Here is a 17,661-nt window from a genome sequence, read left to right on the forward strand (position 1 = left end):
AAAACTTTCATAACTTTCCACTCACAGTGCTTTAACTTCTGATGTCAGAAAAGAATAAGCAGTCTACTGTACTTTTTCTTATTCTCAATTTCCTCTTTGAGTTCTGACTTAATATTATTATCTCATTAAGTTAATTTTGGGGATAATAACAAGGTGACAAAGATTATAAAAATTATCATAAGCAAACACTTATATTTTCCTATCCCTTTAAAGAGTCCGAACTGTCTTACCAAGACTCGAAGAGATGATGACCTCACATGCCTGTTGATTTCATCCACCCACTGATGACAGATGGAACTGGGGGAGATGATCAGAGTTGCTCTTGTAGATACTGGCTCCATTGCAACAAGGCAGTGGGGGCAGTAGAAAGGTTTAATCTTCAGATTCTTCTCTTCATAATTCACACATTTTGCATGTTGCCACAAGTGGCATTTCAGGCACTGAACACGAGGCTTACAGTCTACCTGGTCAAGTTCACCACATATGCACTCAAAGCGATAAGTGGAAGAATTATAGGGACCCATGATATTAGAATGTGGCATGTCATCACCAACAGGATTTAGAGATTCAGCTTGGTCCTTTGCTGAATGTTCTTGATTGACTTCAAAGACACATGTACTTTCAGATGTAGTAACATCAGTAATTTCAGAGTTACCAGTAGGTGGACAGTGATCTTGCGGGTTGAGACTGATGTTCAGCTGGCTTTTTTCCCTTTTCGTGGACGGAACGGGTTTCTTCCTCCATTTACTACGATTTCTCCTGGGCTTGCAGTAATAATAGTAAGGATCATCATCATCATCAGAGGTGTTTGATGGCAAATATTCAGAGTCTGTGTCCTTGTTTCCTGATTTTCTGGATTCTTTCTGAGTTTTCCTTGGACTCCCCACTGCCTATGAAAAACATTATTTATTTAATTTATTTCAATGGAGTGACATAGCTAAAATTAAACACCCAACTTCATATGCTTTACATAAAAATCTCGTAGTCAGTCTTCGTTACTCTTTCCCTGAGGAGAATCACTCCTGATCAGTGATTTTCAAATTGCTCTATGAACCCCTCTCCCTGTAGGCCCAAAAGGAAAAGAAAACTCTACTGTTGTTTAATTAATATTTGGAAGGACCAAACTTAGAAATAAAGGGAGCTACTAATTTTGCTATCAACCTCTTATAATTTACGGTCTGTCTAAATCAATAAAAGACTGGTAGTTTATAATACAAACTAGGGCAATTATGGGCTTCCCTGGTGGCTCAGCGGTAAAGAATCCACCGGTAGTGCAGGAGATATGGGGTTGAATCCCCGGGCTGTAAAGATCCCCTGGAGAAGGAAATGGCAACCCACTCCAGTATTCTTGCCTGGGAAATCCCATGGACACAGGGGCCAGTCCATGGGCTACAGTTCATGGGGTCACAAAAGAGTTGGACATGACTTAGTGACTAAACAACAACAGGGGAAATTATACAAATATCAAGTATTAAAATATAGCTTTTAACTAAAGTAAAAATTAATCTACTAGTTACTACAATAAACAAATAAATTCCTTCTTTCTCCTTTCTATTGGTGTACCCTCTTTACAATTATTTATTGAATGCCAATTCTGTGCCAGGCAACATGTTAGGTGCTGGGGATATAAGTATGAGGCATATTTAGCTCCTGGTCTCAAAGGAGTCTGTAGGAAAAGAGAGAACAGTGAAAGGCAACCCACTCCAGTATTCTTGCCTGGGGAATCCTATGGACAGAGAAGCCTGGTGGGCTACAATTCATGGTGTTGCAAAAGAGTAGGACACAACTGAGCAAGCCTCTTTAAAATGATGCTACAGGATTGCATAAGGGGGTTATACCACAGACAGGGGCTGTGCTGGGGAGGCAGATGTCAGCTGCACCTTCCTAGAAGTGATGTCACAGTCTAGGGCGAACAGAGGAATGAATGACATTAACATGGAACGATTGGCATTAACTGAAGGAGATTTTCCTTTTTTGGTAGCAGAAGGATTATTAAAGGCACAGAAGTTCATTGCAGTATTCTAACCTGGCTGGGGAGAAAATGCTGGAGACTCACTACTCTTGGAAGAGAACTTTTTGGTCTGCAATTTCTTTCACAGTAGCTAAGCTAGTAACTCCACATTCTGAATTGTTGTCATCAGTCTTTTCTTGATTTATATTCACAAATTTTTAACTATTTTCTTAAAAGCAAGTTGTAGTATTGGCCCAGAAGAGAAGTTTTATAACAAAATGTAAATATTTTAAAAGGTGATGACAAGGGAAAATGAGAACGTATATAAAAGATTCAAATCGTATGTAAAGAGTTATGCAGATGTCATATATTAACATTTTTAAAGTATGGAACGTGCTTTTTGAGTGCTGACAATAGCATGAGGGTGAAGAAATCTTATTTTAACCTATATTATGCTTTACAAACTAACTGCATAATCCACTCAATTAATACTTATTTTTAGTTTCTACTCTGATGGAACTTTTATTCAGAAAGTAGAAAACAGAAGTCATAGCCATTAGTGCTTTTCCTAATGTTTCTTTTTTATCATCTGGCTCTAAGAGCTTTAGACAGGTGGGATCTGTCAACTTACTTTGTAAAGCATCACATATAACTACTTGATAAATGCTGTTACCTGCTTTCTCGTTTTATCATATATGTCCTCTTCTTTGTAATTCTTCCCCAATGTAAAAGTACCAGAAAAACCATGGCCTTTGATCTGTTTCACAAGGCCTTCAAAAATTAAACATTTGAGCATCCGTTTCAGAAGACTCCTGTTCCGCTGAACATCATATCTATAGATAGAACTGACATACTTGTAGATGGAAAGAATAGAAACTCCTTTTTTTCCATTCATTTCTTTAACAGCTGTCAGGATCATCACACGTGTAGCTAAATGCAAAAGGATATGCTAACTCAGTCAAAACAATTAAAGTGAAAAGAAAATAAAACTCAGTTAATCTTAATGTGCATTAAGAACCAAGTAAAAAATAAAGATTTATTAAAGACATGCTGTCTGTATATCATCATTTTGAAGAATATGTAATGAGCTTATCTCAATTAAGAAGTAAATTACAGTAATGAAAATAATTTAAGAAGAATTACATTAATTTGCTAATCTACGAATTAAGCAACAAATTATCTGGATCAAATCAAACCAAAGAATAAATCTTTAGTTTTGTTAAGATAATATGCCTTGTAACCAAACTTTTATGCAAAGTATAAACAACTGTAAAAACAATTATTTATAACAATTATAAGATATTTCTATTAAAGATTATAAGAATTAGAACAAATATCACTGCAAAGGCTGTTATCTTTAAGAGATTTCATACTTACGGGGGCATTGAACTTTTTCTTTTGGTTCAAATTCCATATTCTGGGTTTCTGTCTTTTTTACATTTCCGCCAGAATAATGTGATGGAATGAAATAATTTACCACTTCTCCCTGATAAAAACAACGTTTAGCAGTTACACAGTGTTTTGCTTTCAGTATTCTGAGTTGCTTCACAAAATTAACCCTCCTTCTATTAAGGAGATACAAAAGAATTGTAACAAATTATGAAAGAAAGGGCTAAATAAGTTATTCACACATATAAACCTTATTTTTTATTTCAGAGTTAACAGCTAGCCATCATTTTAAAAAATTATGCATATTAAAGTGTGAAACTTCTGAAATTAATATGTTTTAAGGCTTGTTTAAAATTGTATTAACCCACTGAATTTGTAATAGTAATCAAAATAAGTTAAAATTAACACAGCTAATGAGAAAAAAACCCTCAAAAGGAAGTTACTGATAGTTAAAACTGTACATGTCAACTCATTTTTCTACAAAGGAAACAGACATTCCCTACTCTATCCCTTACTCAAATCTGAAAGGATAATTTTGCAAACTTTACCCTATCAAAAGATCATATAACCGCTAAGGTTGAAAGCATGGTGGACCCTACAGGTAATTAAGGTTATGTCTTTAACTAGTGGCTTCATTTCAGCAGGATTTAATGTGCTAATTGACGATTTCATTATCTGAAAATATAAGCTATAAGCTATGAGTCTCAGTGAAGTTTTTTTTCTTATAAACTCTAAAATGTATATATTTAAACACAACTATACGTTTTAGAGGGTTTCCCAAGGGGCTCAGATGGTAAAGAAATCCACCTGCAATGCAGGAGACCCAGGTTCAATCTCTGGGTCGGGAAGATCCTCTGGAGAAGAGAATGGCTACCCACTCCACTGTTTTTGCCTGGAGAATCTCATGGATAGAGAAGCCTGGGGGGCTACAATCCCTGAGGTTGCAAAGAGTTAGAAATGACTGAGCGACTAACACACATACATTTTAGAATAAAGACTTTATTTATTGAGAAGTTTTATTTGTTTCATTTGTTCATTTCATTGAGAAATCTACTTACTAAGCTATTTACCCTTTAACAAAGTTCTAATTATTTGACCCCAAGATTTACATATCTGAGCTTTGCACAATTTTTGAAAAATAGCTCTCAAAAATATGTAGCAGTAATATGGAGATCAGAAGAAGTGACAAAACATTTGAGGAAGTAATCAAACTTTCCTAAGAGAATTTCTCTGCCAACTAGAAGGAAGCTTGATAAATAACAGCATACCTATCCCCTTCCTGGTTGGCCAATATCACTTTTAAAAACTTCGCCAGGTCACAAATATCCCATTTTTTGTGCCTATGTGAAGTTAACAACTAATACAAATCATAAACTGCAGAATAAACTGAAAGTGTTGACTTAAGTGCCAACCAAATGTTCAACATATGATGCTTTCTGGAGAACATATGCTCTGCTTTCCCAAGCCCTGCAGTACTCCTCCTACCTCAGGAAGAGTGAGAGCATCTTGTTTGACATCTTGTCGAGTATGTGTCAGAATCAGAGCCAAAACCTCCACTGTCTTTCCAAGACCCATCTCATCTGCTAAGATCCCACCAAGCAACTGTGGTCCAGCACTTGGGTACTCACGAATGATGCTAAAGGAAAATACAAGAAAAACACATCATAGGAATGCAAATATAAGTCGTACTGTTCCTAAAGAGAACTGGGAGAAATGCATTAAAGTCTTAAGCTTTTTAAAACTCTACTTTCAGTTGCAACAATTATAGACTCTAGATCATGAATAGAACAACTGTGAGACTAAAAAAACTGCCTGAGCTGACAACTTAAGTGTGCAGAAACAGAATGGGTACTATCATCAATTTTTTTTCTCCCATAAATAAAGGGAAGCATGTCTACCTTCTGTAACCTTTATGAATCTGTGAATAAAAATGGCAATAACTACTGATTCAATAATCATATTTAATGATTCCTAGAACTCTTTTATAATAAAATTAACAAGTTTAATGAACTGGCTCCTAATAAGGTGATATTTTTACTTAAAAATATTATCTCTTTAAATATCAATAAATACACATCTTAAGTCTATCCTACTGCATTTATCTACCAAAAAATTACAAGTGCTATTAATTCCATGTCTATCCTATCTATAAAACTGTCTAGTGAGACTTTAATTTAGTATGCCTTTCTGAGGTACTGCCAAGGCTGAAGACATATGCCATCAGTCTCATATAGGTTTTCATAGTATTTGTTTTCAATATCAAGCACATAAGCAAAGTTTTGCCTTACCAGCCTGTATATGGATTGTAGTAGAGTTTCAAACCTTCAGATGTAACAATTTCTCGCCATAGAAAGTGTAAGGCATTTTCTAAAGAAAAATAAACCATTTTCTGTTTATTTTCTGTTCTGCCAGATAATCACATTAAAATAAAAGTAAGCCAACAGTCAGGATACCCTGGGAAGACACATACATGTGGGTAAAAGGCCAGGACCCCGCTCTCATTCTTCAGATATTATTCTTTTGCTTCCTTTGTTTAGCGTACAATTATTTTCCATAGAAGCAAGTGATAAGACAGAAAAACTAAAGCAAATTATACTTGCAATTATATTTTATTGGAAACTTTATAATTTAACTTAATTATATTTTAATTATGCAAAGTATAGCAAAATGTACAAATTATACTAGTATAGAGGATTAACAGGAAAAGAAAACCAATACATATCAAGGCTTACCGAATAAATGAAAGCAGCTTGTCTTTTATACATGCTTAAAGAAGTTACCTTATATCGTTAAATAACTTCACAAATAAATTACACTGGGCTAATACATTAACTTATATCAGATCTAACCTTTCATATGGGTCTGAGTAGAGGAAAGGCTTAACGGAGGAAAAAAAAAAATCTAAAACTACAGCAATGAAGTACTGAGTCTGTGTCAACCAGCATCTTCCACTATCCCTTCCCAATATTTTAAGCTGTTTAAACCAACTGCTAAGTTGTAAGTATGTCTCTACTTCCAGAAATGGTTAGTCATTTTTTGTTACCTTCTTCAGTGATTAATAGACGAAGTAGGAATACAGACATACAGGTTTTTTAAAATGAAAAAAATTAAAAGATAGAAAGTTTTAATTTATGGGAACCACAGAGAACCGAAAAACCACTAAATGACACATGTGATTTAATCAACAAAATCTAGCCTGGGGACAAAAAACAATGAATTATTGATACATGCAGCATGGATGAACCTCAAAAACATTATGTTGAAAGAAGGCAACTCCCTCCGCCTGAGTGGACACATTTTATCACTGTCTGTTTCAAAAACAGACAAAACTAATTTATGATGACAGTGGTTGCCTCCTGAAGGGACTGAAGTAGGAAAACTGACTAGGCAATGATGGAAAGTGCTGGGTGATGGAAATATTTTATGTCAGCACTGTATGATACAAATATTAAAAGAAACAGGTAAAATTAATTTTAATATTTTTGTCTAACAATCAAATACAATATTATCACTTCAATATGTAATCAATGTAAAAAGTAGTAGTGAGATATTTCACATTCTTTTCTTTTGGTACTATTGGAAATCTAGTGTGTATTTTAAACTTACACCACATAATTTGGACAGTCACATTTCAAGTTTAAAGAGGCATGGGTGGCCAGTGTCTACTTTTGGGAAAGTCTGGTTCTATGTCTTAACTGAATTGCTAGTTACATAGATGCAGAGATTTATCCAAACTTAACAAACTGTGCCCTTAAGATCTATGCATTTACTGTATATGTTACACCTTAATAAAATTCCTTAGTTAAAAAAAATTATTTTATTTTAGAGAAAAAAATAACCTGTAGGAAATTCTATAGAACTATAAAATTTCTTCAACAAATATAAGAAAAAAATAGAAGAGGAAATAAAACCTATGGACTAAAAGAAACTTAAGAGACACCAAGTAATTCCAATACTATATGGATGTTACTTGGTTTCAGATTTGAACAAACTAAAGAGAGAGAAATAGAAAGGGGGTTAGGAAGGAAGAGAGACAGTGATATTGAGAAATTTTGGGGTTTCAAAATTCATTATATATATATATATATTTGTTTAAAAGAACCTGTATCTTTTAATGAAATAAACTGAAATATTAACAGATGAAATGATATGTGGGATTATTGTTGCTATCCAGTCACTCAGTTGTGTCTGACTCTTTGCGACCCCATGGACTGTACCACCAGGCTCCTATGTCCATGGGGTTTTCCAGGCAAGAATACTGGAACAGGTTGCCATTTCCTTCTTCATGAGGCATTACTACTTCAAAATAATTCAGAATATGGGAGAAGCAAGAGTAAGAAATAATATTGGCTATGAACTGATAGTTCCAAAATAAAAAGTTTAAAAAAGTTTGTTGGATAAAAAAGTGGGAGAAATATGGAAGAGTTATTCATCACTAATTAAAATAAATCTATATAGGAAAAAGGAGAAATGGTTAGCACTTCACTTCCTAGGGTCATGTAAAAATCTCATCTAGTGCCCAACCCTTTAAAGACAATGATAAAGCAGTGACACAGATGATTCCCATAAATTGACTACTTTTATAAAAACACTTACTAGATGACATTTCACTATTTATTTTGTGGAGTAAAGAAAATAAGTATAACGAGGAAATGCAGATTAGTCACGTTAGTCTCCCACTTTTATAAACGTGCTTTCTGTTCCTAACATTCATGATTAAATTGTACAGTTTCTTTCACATATTAGCACAATTTCCATCTGATCAGGTTACAAAAGCAATTCTTAGTTGGAGAGGCATGTAAAAAAAATTTCTTGGTTTTTAAAAATTCTATCAAGGCAGGCTTTACTCTGGTTGGAAAAATCAGTTCAAACTTTTACAGATGAGGGAACTCATAAATGAATTTCTCTAGGTGTCAATTTTGAAGGATGTCTTAGAAAATAATTTTGTTCACAGTAACACACCCATTCTCTCCCATGCTTTCAATATAATTTGTTTACTGACCGATTTCCTCCACGCTAACTCTCTCATCTAATTACTCTGATCAATTTGCCTTTCTTTAAGTATCTTATACTTGCCACTAGCAGGGGTGCTTTTGAAATGCTCCTGTTGTAGCATCCAGTTGACAGCCTCTCTTTGGTATGGTCTCAACACAGGAGTCAGTGCAGGATGCTGGACATCCACTTGGATGGACCGAGTTTCTTGCTGATGTGTCTGCTTCACAAAGTGATAGAGTTCATCAATGTCTTGTCCCTCTGGCTCACTATCGGAACCTTCCTCATCCTCTTCCAACACATCTGTATATCCAAGAACAAGTGTACTCAGAACAACAAGATCTACATTTATAATTATAAGCAATTCTTATTCCCAGAACATACCATATACTCTCCCGACTCTGGGGCTTTGCTTAGTGTGCCTTTTGACTGACCAAAAATCTATGCTTCCACCCTTCAAGATAATGTAATTGATACTTTTTTCATGACGTTATGTTTTCCCTGATCAGAATACTCTCCTCTGTATTATGCAACACTCTTATACACTGGATATAACAATACATTGTAGTCTTTCTCATAGTATAATCGTTTGTGCGCATTCATCCCTTCCCCACTGAACTGTAACGCTTTTTGAGAGCAAAGGCTGTCTTTTGTTTTTATGGCCCCTCAGAGCAGCCAGCATGTGCTATGCCCATCGTAGATGTTTAATAAGCCTCTGAGGAACTGAATGTGAGTATCTATTGCAGTTTGTAAAAGAGTAATTTATTTTACTTTTACAACATTAAAAAAATCCACAGGCAGACAATTTTCCTATATCTAATAAGACAAAGTTTCCCATTCTATTTCTTATGCTAAAAAAGGATAGGTATTTGGTAACAGCAGCAGTGGCCAATTAGGAGACTAAGGGCTTATGCCACCAATACAAATCCATAAGAATTTCAGATTCATTTGTTGGGCACAACTGCCCTGTGGAAAAAGATTCATGCCTGCTGCTGCCGCATCTCTTCAGTTGTGTCCGACTCTGTGCGATCCCATAGACTGCTGCCCACCAGGCTCCTCTGTCCCTGGGATTCTCCAGGCAAGAACACTGGAGTGGGTTGCCATTTCCTTCTCCAATGCATGAAAGTGAAAAGTGAAAGTGAAGTCGCTCAGTCATGCCATGCCTACGATGTGGAAAAAAAAACCCCCTCAAACTCTTGAAAAATTTGCAAGGCCCCTGTTGCCAATGATTACTGAATGGTTTCAAACAGGCTTACACACATTTGTAGGACATACCTCACAAGCCTTAAAATAGAGACTGTACCACAAAATACACAATTAACTTTTTTCAATAAAAATTATATCCTTTTAAGATTTTCAAAAGTTTACAATAAATGTGTAGTTACATGCTTGGCTATTTCTGTTAGTGTAGGTGCATATTATTAGTAATTAAATTTGAAGTTTTCCTTTGAAAAGTTCCAGTTGTATTATTTTTAAAAGGCAGAATAATGGACTCTTATCATAACTCTGAAAAAGTTCTAGATGTACTTGAAAGCATTCCTTCCAATTCTGAAACCAGTGATTTTCTTTTTTTATGTCTTTAGCATGCAAATGATTTACTATTATTAGTATTATGAAGCTTCGCAAAGAATGTACTGCAGAAAAACAACTCAATAACCAAGCTTAGAAACTGATTTCCCAGATATCCCAGTATAAAACTGTTCTGATTTGCACCAGAAATAAGGCTGACCCACCATGAGCAGGACTTGGAGAATCTGAGCCGTTTTTCCAGTCGTGCTGATGGGCTGCAGCAAGCCATCCACACTCTCCCTTGGGAACCAATGGCAGACAACTCTGAAACTGCAGTCCTGACCAAGGATGCAACTTCTTGCCAAGAAACAGTAGCAAAGTTAACTGGTCTTTATGGGAAGCAGGCTCTTGAGATTATTTGTCAGACTGCAAAGGAGAGGTGGAGCAAAGGCCGGCCAAGAATCTCCGGCCATAACAAAATAAAAAAAAAACAACAACACAGCAATAATGCAAAAATTCCAATCAGCTCAGATCCCTTTATATTCTGCCTAGTGATGCTATCAACATTTCTTGAGTACACACTATAAGCTAAGCATATTATTAAGCAAAAAAAAAGAAAAAGACAAAAAGTATAGTAGTGGGGGCATTTAAGATAAGTATAACTTTGTCATACAGCAATTTTATGTTGGTTGTTCAATTTTATTATGGTTTTATTAGCTGTTTTTCTGGTTGTTATATACAGGATTTGGGAGAAATCCACAGCTCTTCAGTAGCAGCAATTTTAAAGTTTACTTTAAAAATTACCTGGAATAATAAAATTGTATAGCTTTTCCATCACTCTCTTCATGAGTTGATTGAACTTTTTCATTCTTGAACTTGCATCACTCAGAAAATCTGGTTTTGCCAGGCCAGCTTCCAAAAGATAAATTCCAACCTACAAATAATTAATCAACATTAGAAAGTTTTGACTGTACTACACCATTTCTTATGACCATATAAGAAACACATTTTTAACACCATTAGTTTTAAAGGTATTCAGAGTATTTACCCCACAAACTCTAAATATATACCTACCAAATCTCATATATTTCCACTTTCAATAACAAATTTATTTTGCAAATGCAGTGCTTACTATGTATGATGCACAACTGAAGTAGCCAGAAAAAAATATTTCCCTAACTGGAACCAAACCTGTGAGACTGTGATGAGAACGCCAATTCTACCTACCAAATCAATGATTTCCCAGCTAGATGATCATCAGAATAATCAGTGACACTGGTTAAAAATACAGATTCCTCAAGAAGATTCTTAAACACAGATAGGTTTTACTAATCCCTATTACTAGATCAAACACTAAAATGTTCAGGAAAATAGGCCCTGATTAAAGCTGTACAGCTTGACTTTGGTGAAACAATGTAGTATAAAGCTTTCCAGTCAAAATACTTGAATTTTAATACTGGCATTGATATTTAAGAGCTAAAAGAACACACAAAATGATTGATTTTAACCCAAATGTTGTCATTTGCAAAATGGAGAGACAACTATATGAGATAGCCCACTTAGTATAATTTTAAAAGTTCCTAATGGTAGATAATCAACAAGCATAGTTTCCTTCATTTCCCTGTATTATGCTGGGACTGATTCCATGATCACTGAGAGTCTCACATTCTTTCAGTAAAGAACAAAATTCAGTAAGCATTAAACTGGAATAAGTGGCAAAGAATACTTTTCATTATTATTTATATTCTGCTCTGTGTTTGCTTAGAGATGCCCTGGTATTGCAGCAGTAAGTGTTTAAATATTTATAAAAGTAGGGATTAGGGAAGACAGAAGAGATCAAGACTTGATGTGGGTGAGAAGTGGACAGAACACAGGCATACAAACCACTAATTCTTAAATCTGTTTTTAACTTGAGCCACAATTTATGGCACTCACAGTCACCAGAGAGGGGATGCTAGGTTGCAGAGTTTGACTGTACAGGGAAGAATTACAATCTAACGCTTCTAAAATTTCTCCTTTCCTCAGTCAATTCTGAAGCTATAAATAGGGCTATTGATATAACTGCTTTTCAGTGTGAGAAATGTATAACACACGTGTGATGTTTTCAACTGAACAAAAGTGAATTTAACATTTTAGAATTCCACGTATTGAGTCAAGTATATCCAAGTATATGTCAAGTATTAGCATGAAGACATATTAACTTCTTTACAGTTTGAAGTACATTTACTTACATTACCTCCCCTGATTTTCAGCACAGTTGTACGAGGTAAAATGAATATTATTTACATGTCATATGGAAAAAAGCTGAAATTAGAGTCTTTAAAAGAGTCACAAAAAGTTACTTGGCTAGTGAATAGTAGAGCCTGAAATGAATCATAAATTTATTCAGCCATTTGCTGAAAATCTGTTTAGTATTTGGTATTCTATTCAGTCGTGAAGATAAGTACACTACAAGCGATCAAGGCAAAAATAAGCATGTGCGTCAGGTATTATGGGGGAAGAGCACATAACACCGTGCATGGAGTTTAAGAAAAGATCTCCCCAGATGAAGTAAACCCTGAGCTGCACATTGAGGAATGACCAGGAGTTTTGAGGGATGAGGGAGCAACAACCCAGGCAGAGGGAAGTATGAGAGTGAAAGCACAGATGCAGAAAGACATCAGGGTGTATGCAGGAAACAAATCAATCTGTAGTTTCTGGGACAGAATAAAAAGCAGAGTGATAAAGAGTTGAGAGGGAGACAGATAAAGCTGGAGGAGACAAAGGTCTATCAAAGGAGAGACTTATATGCCAGATTATAGTTAATTCCGTAGGCATAAATAGACTAGAACGTGGTCCACTGGAGAAGGGGATGGCAATCCACTTCAGTATTCTTGCTTTGAGAACCCCATGAACAGTATGAAAAGGCAAAATGGTAGGATATTGAAACAGGAACTCTCCAGGTTGGTAGGTGCCCAATATGCTACTGGAGACCAGTGGAGAAATAACTCCAGAAAGAATGAAGGGATGGAGACAAAGCAAAAACAATACCCAGCTGTGGATGTGACTAGTGATAGAAGAAAGGTCGGATGCTGTAAAGAGCAATATTGCATAGGAACCTGGAATGTTAGGTCCCTGAATCAAGGCAAATTGGAAGTGGTCAAACAGGAGATGGCAAGAATGAATGGTGACATTCTAGGAATCAGCGAACTAAAATGGACTGGAATGGGTGAATTTAACTCAGATAACCATTATATCTACTACTATGGGCAGGAATCCCTTAGAAGAAATGGAGTAGCCATCATGGTCAACAAGAATCCGGAATGCAGTACTTGGATGCAATCTCAAAAACGACAGAATGATCTCTGTTTGTTTCCAAGGCAAACCATTCAATATCACGGTAATCCAAACCTAGGCCCCAACAGTAATGCTGAAGAAGCTGAAGTTGAACGGTTCTATGAAGACCTACAAGACCTTTTAGAACTAACACCCAAGAAAGATGTCCTTTTCATTATAGGGGACTGGAATGCAAAAGTAGGAAGTCAAGAAACACCTGGAGTAGCAGGCTAATTTGGCCTTGGAATACGGAATGAAGCAGGGCAAAGGCTAATAAGAGTTTTGCCAAGAGAAAGCACTGGTCATAGCAAACACCCTCTTCCAACAACACAACAGAAGACTCTATACATGGACATCACCAGATGGTCAATACTGAAATCAGATTGATTATATTCTTTGCAGCCAAAGATGGAGAAGCTCTACACAGTCAGCAAAAACAAGACCGGGAGCTGACTGTGGCTCAGATCCTGAACTCCTTATTGCCAAATTCAGACTGAAATTGAAGAAAGTGGGCAAAACCACTAGACCATTCAGGCATGACCTAAATCAAATCCCTTATGATTATACAGTGGAAGTGAGAAATAGATTTAAGGGCCTAGATCTGATAGATAGAGTGCCTGATGAACTATGGACAGAGGTTCATGGCATTGTACAGGAGACAGGGATCAAGACCATCCCCATGGAAAAGAAATGCACAAAAGCAAAATGGCTGTCTGAGGAGGCCTTACAAATAGCTGTGAAAAGAAGAGAAGCAAAAAGCAAAGGAGAAAAGGAAATATATATGCATCTGAATGTAGAGTTCCGAAGAATAGCAGGGAGAGATAAGAAAGCCTTCTTCAGCGATCAATGCAGAGATAGAGGAAAACAACAGAATGGGAAAGACTAGAGATCTCTTTAAGAAAATGAGAGATACCAAGGGAACATTTCATGCAAAGATGGGCTCGATAAAGGAGAGAAATGGTATGGACCTAACAGAAGCAGAAGACATTAAGAAGAGGTGGCGAGAATACACAGAACTGTACAAAAAGGATCTTCAAGACCCAGATAATCACGATGGTGTGATCACTCACCTAGAGCCAGACATCCTGGAATGTGAAGTCAAGTGGGACTTAGAAAGCATCACCATGAACAAAGCTAGTGGAGGTGATGGAATTCCAGTGGAGCTGTTACAAATCCTGAAAGATGATGCTGTGAAAGTGCTGCACTCAATATGCCAGCAAATTTGGAAAACTCAGCAGTGGCCACAGGACTGGAAAAGGTCAGTTTTCATTCCAATCCCAAAGAAAGGCAATGCCAAACAATGCTCAAACTACCGCACATTTGAACTCATCTCACATGCTAGTAAAGTAATGCTCAAAATTCTGCAAGCCAGGCTTCAGCAGTACATGAACAGTGAACTTCCAGATGTTCAAGCTGGTTTTAGAAAAGGCAGAGGAACTAGAGATCAAATTGCCAACATTCGCTGGATCATGGAAAAAGCAAGAGAGTTCCAAAAAAAATATCTATTTCTGCTTTTGACTATGCCAAAGACTTTGACTGTGTGGATCACAAGAAACTGTGGAAAATTCTGAAAGAGATGGGAATACCAGACCACCTGACCTGCCTCTTGAGAAACCTGTATGCAGGTCAGGAAGCAACAGTTAGAAGTGGACATGGAACAACAGACTGGTTCCAAACAGGAAAAGGAGTAAGTCAAGGCTGTATATTGTCACCCTGCTTATTTAACTTATAGGCAGAGTACATCATGAGAAATGGTGGGCTGGAAGAAGCACAAGCTGGAATCAAGATTGCAGGGAGAAATCTCAATAACCTCAGATATGCAGATGACACCACTCTTATGGCAGAAAGTGAAGAGGAAATAAAAAGCATCTTGTTGAAAATGAAAGAGTGAAAAAGCTGGCTTAAAGCTCAACATTCAGAAAACGAAGATCATGGCATCTGGTTCTATAACCTCATGGGAAACAGATGGGGAAACAGTGGAAACAGTGTCAGACTTAATTTTTTGGGGCTCCAAAATCCCTGCAGATGGTGATTGCACCATGAAATTAAAAGACACTTACTCCTTGGAAGGAAAGTTATGACCAACCTAGACAGCATATTAAAAAGCAGAGACATTACTTTGCCAACCAAGGTCCGCCTAGTCAAGGCTATGGTTTTTCCTGCAGTCATGTATGGAGGTGAGAGTTGGACTGTGAAAAAAGCTGAGCGCCGAAGAATTGATGCTTCTGAACTGTGGTGTTGGAGAAGACTCTTGAGAGTCCCTTGGACTGCAAGGAAATCCAACCAGTCCATTCTGAAGGAGATCAGCCCTGGGATTTCTTTGGAAGGACTGATGCTAAAGCTGTAACTCCAATACTTTGGCCACCTCATGCAAAGAGTTGACTCATTAGAAAAGACCCTGATGCTGGGAGGGATTTGGGGCAGGAGGAGAAGGGGACAACAGAGGATGAGATGGCTGGATGGCATCACCAACTTGATGGATATGAGTCTGAGTAAACTCCGGGAGCTGGTGATGGACAGGGAGGCCTGGTGTGCTGCGATTCATCAGGTTGCGAAGAGCTGGACACAACTGAGTGACTGAACTGAACTGAACTGAAAATAGACTAGAACTGCATTTGCATTCATATCATACCAGCCCAGAGACAAAGGAGATGAAAGAAGTGAAAAGGCAACGACTAAAGGATTGCTACTGGAAGGGAAAGAGATAATGAAGATCAAAAGAAGTCACTGAGAGTAGAGCTGGAAACGGTGAATCAGGAAGATCCCAAAGAAGTACAGCCTGGAAATGACTGGCTATGATATATAAAATATATATATTTTTATAGTTATTGAATGCCCCCAATGAAGTGTACTTTGACACTTAATAATGAAATGCTTATCGCTGGCTTTACAGGGCTTCCTTCTAAGTTAATTTCAAAATAGGGTATCCAATGCAGAAGAACCTTAAAGGACACCACATAAATTGATACCTTGATAATGTTATTTTCTTCTGGTTTCTGGTAAAGTTTTATTCTTTTCTTCTTTTGCAGCCATCCCAAATCTTGTAACATTTCACTGCTGAAGGACGACTCCACTTGAATTCCCTTGTCACAGATACTGACTGGCTCATTGAGTCCTCTTTCTTTTTTCTCTACATTTTCACATCCTGAATGAACATAGATCAGGAACTGATTGCTCAACTCGGGACTCATTAGTGTAAAACTCTTTTCAGAAAAATTTTGAATTAAACACTGTTCAGGAAGAAGCTGAAGAGTGAATTCTCCTAGAAATGCTTTCCAAGAATTATCAAAGTGATAGGGAGAAATTACAATATTCAGCTTTACAGACAAAGGGGAAAAAACACCACCAGTCTCTTCTTTATCAACTGATTTTGAGATGCTCACGGCTTTGGAACATCTCTTCTTTTCTCTATGAGCCACTTCTTCCTGTAGACTGTCATCTACGATGATGCGGTGAGCAGGAGAGGGGTCCAAACCTGGGCAGGACTGCTCGTCATCGGTTAAGGTGAGAGGTTCATTCCTTCTGTCCTCATGCATATTCCAGCAAAGCTGCTGTTGCTTTTCCTCATCTACCCTCACTGGGGGAGCACGTTTCCGTCGGCTGCTCATCCTCAAGTTCTCTTGGTAAATGTGAACCCTAGAAGAAAAACACAACAGCAGACATTCCAAGAGAGGATTTGAGTATTAAAATATTCCCAGATGAGCAATTCAACATAGAATAATAATCCCACACATAACATGACATCTTTAAAGAGATACATAAAGCAATGGATAATTGTTTTTAATAAGTTAAATACAGGTATGGAACACATTGACTATAATATCTTGTATCACACAAATCCTAATGATCTGAACGGTCTTTTTAGAGAAATTTAATATAGACAAATTTTTGTTTAAAATAAATTCTAAAAATATGTATAATGATTTTTGAATGCATGATGGGTAAATCTCTCAAATATTCTGGAAATGCTTTGAAAACTTTTAGTTTGAAAACTTTTAGTAACACTTAAACCCATATAATCATTACAGGATTTAATTTTGCTTTATAATTCCAAAGGGTTCACTTGACTCTGACATAGCTTAAAAATCTCTAAAAATATATTTTTTTTCAAAAGAGGAATATGAAAATATGGAAATGTATTTCTTTTTATGAATTAGCTGATAAACAGAATAAGAGGATAGCTGTACAAGAAATAAGATGGTGACAGCAATGAGGGGAAATAAGGCAGAGACAGTAAAAGAAAAGAATTTTAAAATATAGGGAAAAAAAGAAAAGAAAGCTTTTTCAATTAAGTTGAAAGTAGCCTATATAAGGCAGGCACTAAACTATATATATATATTTAAAGTCACTTAGTCATGTCCAACTCTTTGTGACCCCATGGACTATACAGTCCATGGTTCTCCAGGCAAGAATACTGGAGTTCGTAGCCTTTCCCTTTTCCCAAAAAGAAAGCCAATTCCTATACATAACATAGAACTCAGAGAAGTTAAATCATAAAGTCACAA

The 17,661-nt window shown here is 36.5% G+C and overlaps 1 protein-coding gene across 2 annotated transcripts in view; it reads right to left on the bottom strand.

The window, feature by feature from the left end:
• SHPRH (SNF2 histone linker PHD RING helicase) overlaps positions 1 to 16,764 on the bottom strand; it is a 74,983-nt gene extending 58,219 nt beyond the window's left edge. Inside the window, exons 1-8 of one of the 2 annotated variants that reach the window (XM_068984895.1) lie at positions 16,126 to 16,764; positions 10,646 to 10,775; positions 8,417 to 8,635; positions 5,629 to 5,707; positions 4,826 to 4,976; positions 3,329 to 3,437; positions 2,625 to 2,881; positions 231 to 890 (exon numbers count right to left, since the gene is read on the bottom strand). In XM_068984895.1, the coding sequence (XP_068840996.1) occupies positions 231 to 890; positions 2,625 to 2,881; positions 3,329 to 3,437; positions 4,826 to 4,976; positions 5,629 to 5,707; positions 8,417 to 8,635; positions 10,646 to 10,775; positions 16,126 to 16,764 (2,244 nt within the window). Of the gene's footprint in view, positions 1 to 230; positions 891 to 2,624; positions 2,882 to 3,328; positions 3,438 to 4,825; positions 4,977 to 5,628; positions 5,708 to 8,416; positions 8,636 to 10,645; positions 10,776 to 16,125 lie in introns of those variants that run through there. The other variant, XM_068984896.1, reaches the window with a different exon arrangement.
• Between the last annotated feature and the right edge of the window lie 897 nt (positions 16,765 to 17,661).

The sequence above is a fragment of the Capricornis sumatraensis genome, chromosome 13 (assembly GCF_032405125.1).
Source record: "Capricornis sumatraensis isolate serow.1 chromosome 13, serow.2, whole genome shotgun sequence".
Classification (NCBI taxonomy): Eukaryota; Metazoa; Chordata; class Mammalia; order Artiodactyla; family Bovidae; genus Capricornis; species Capricornis sumatraensis.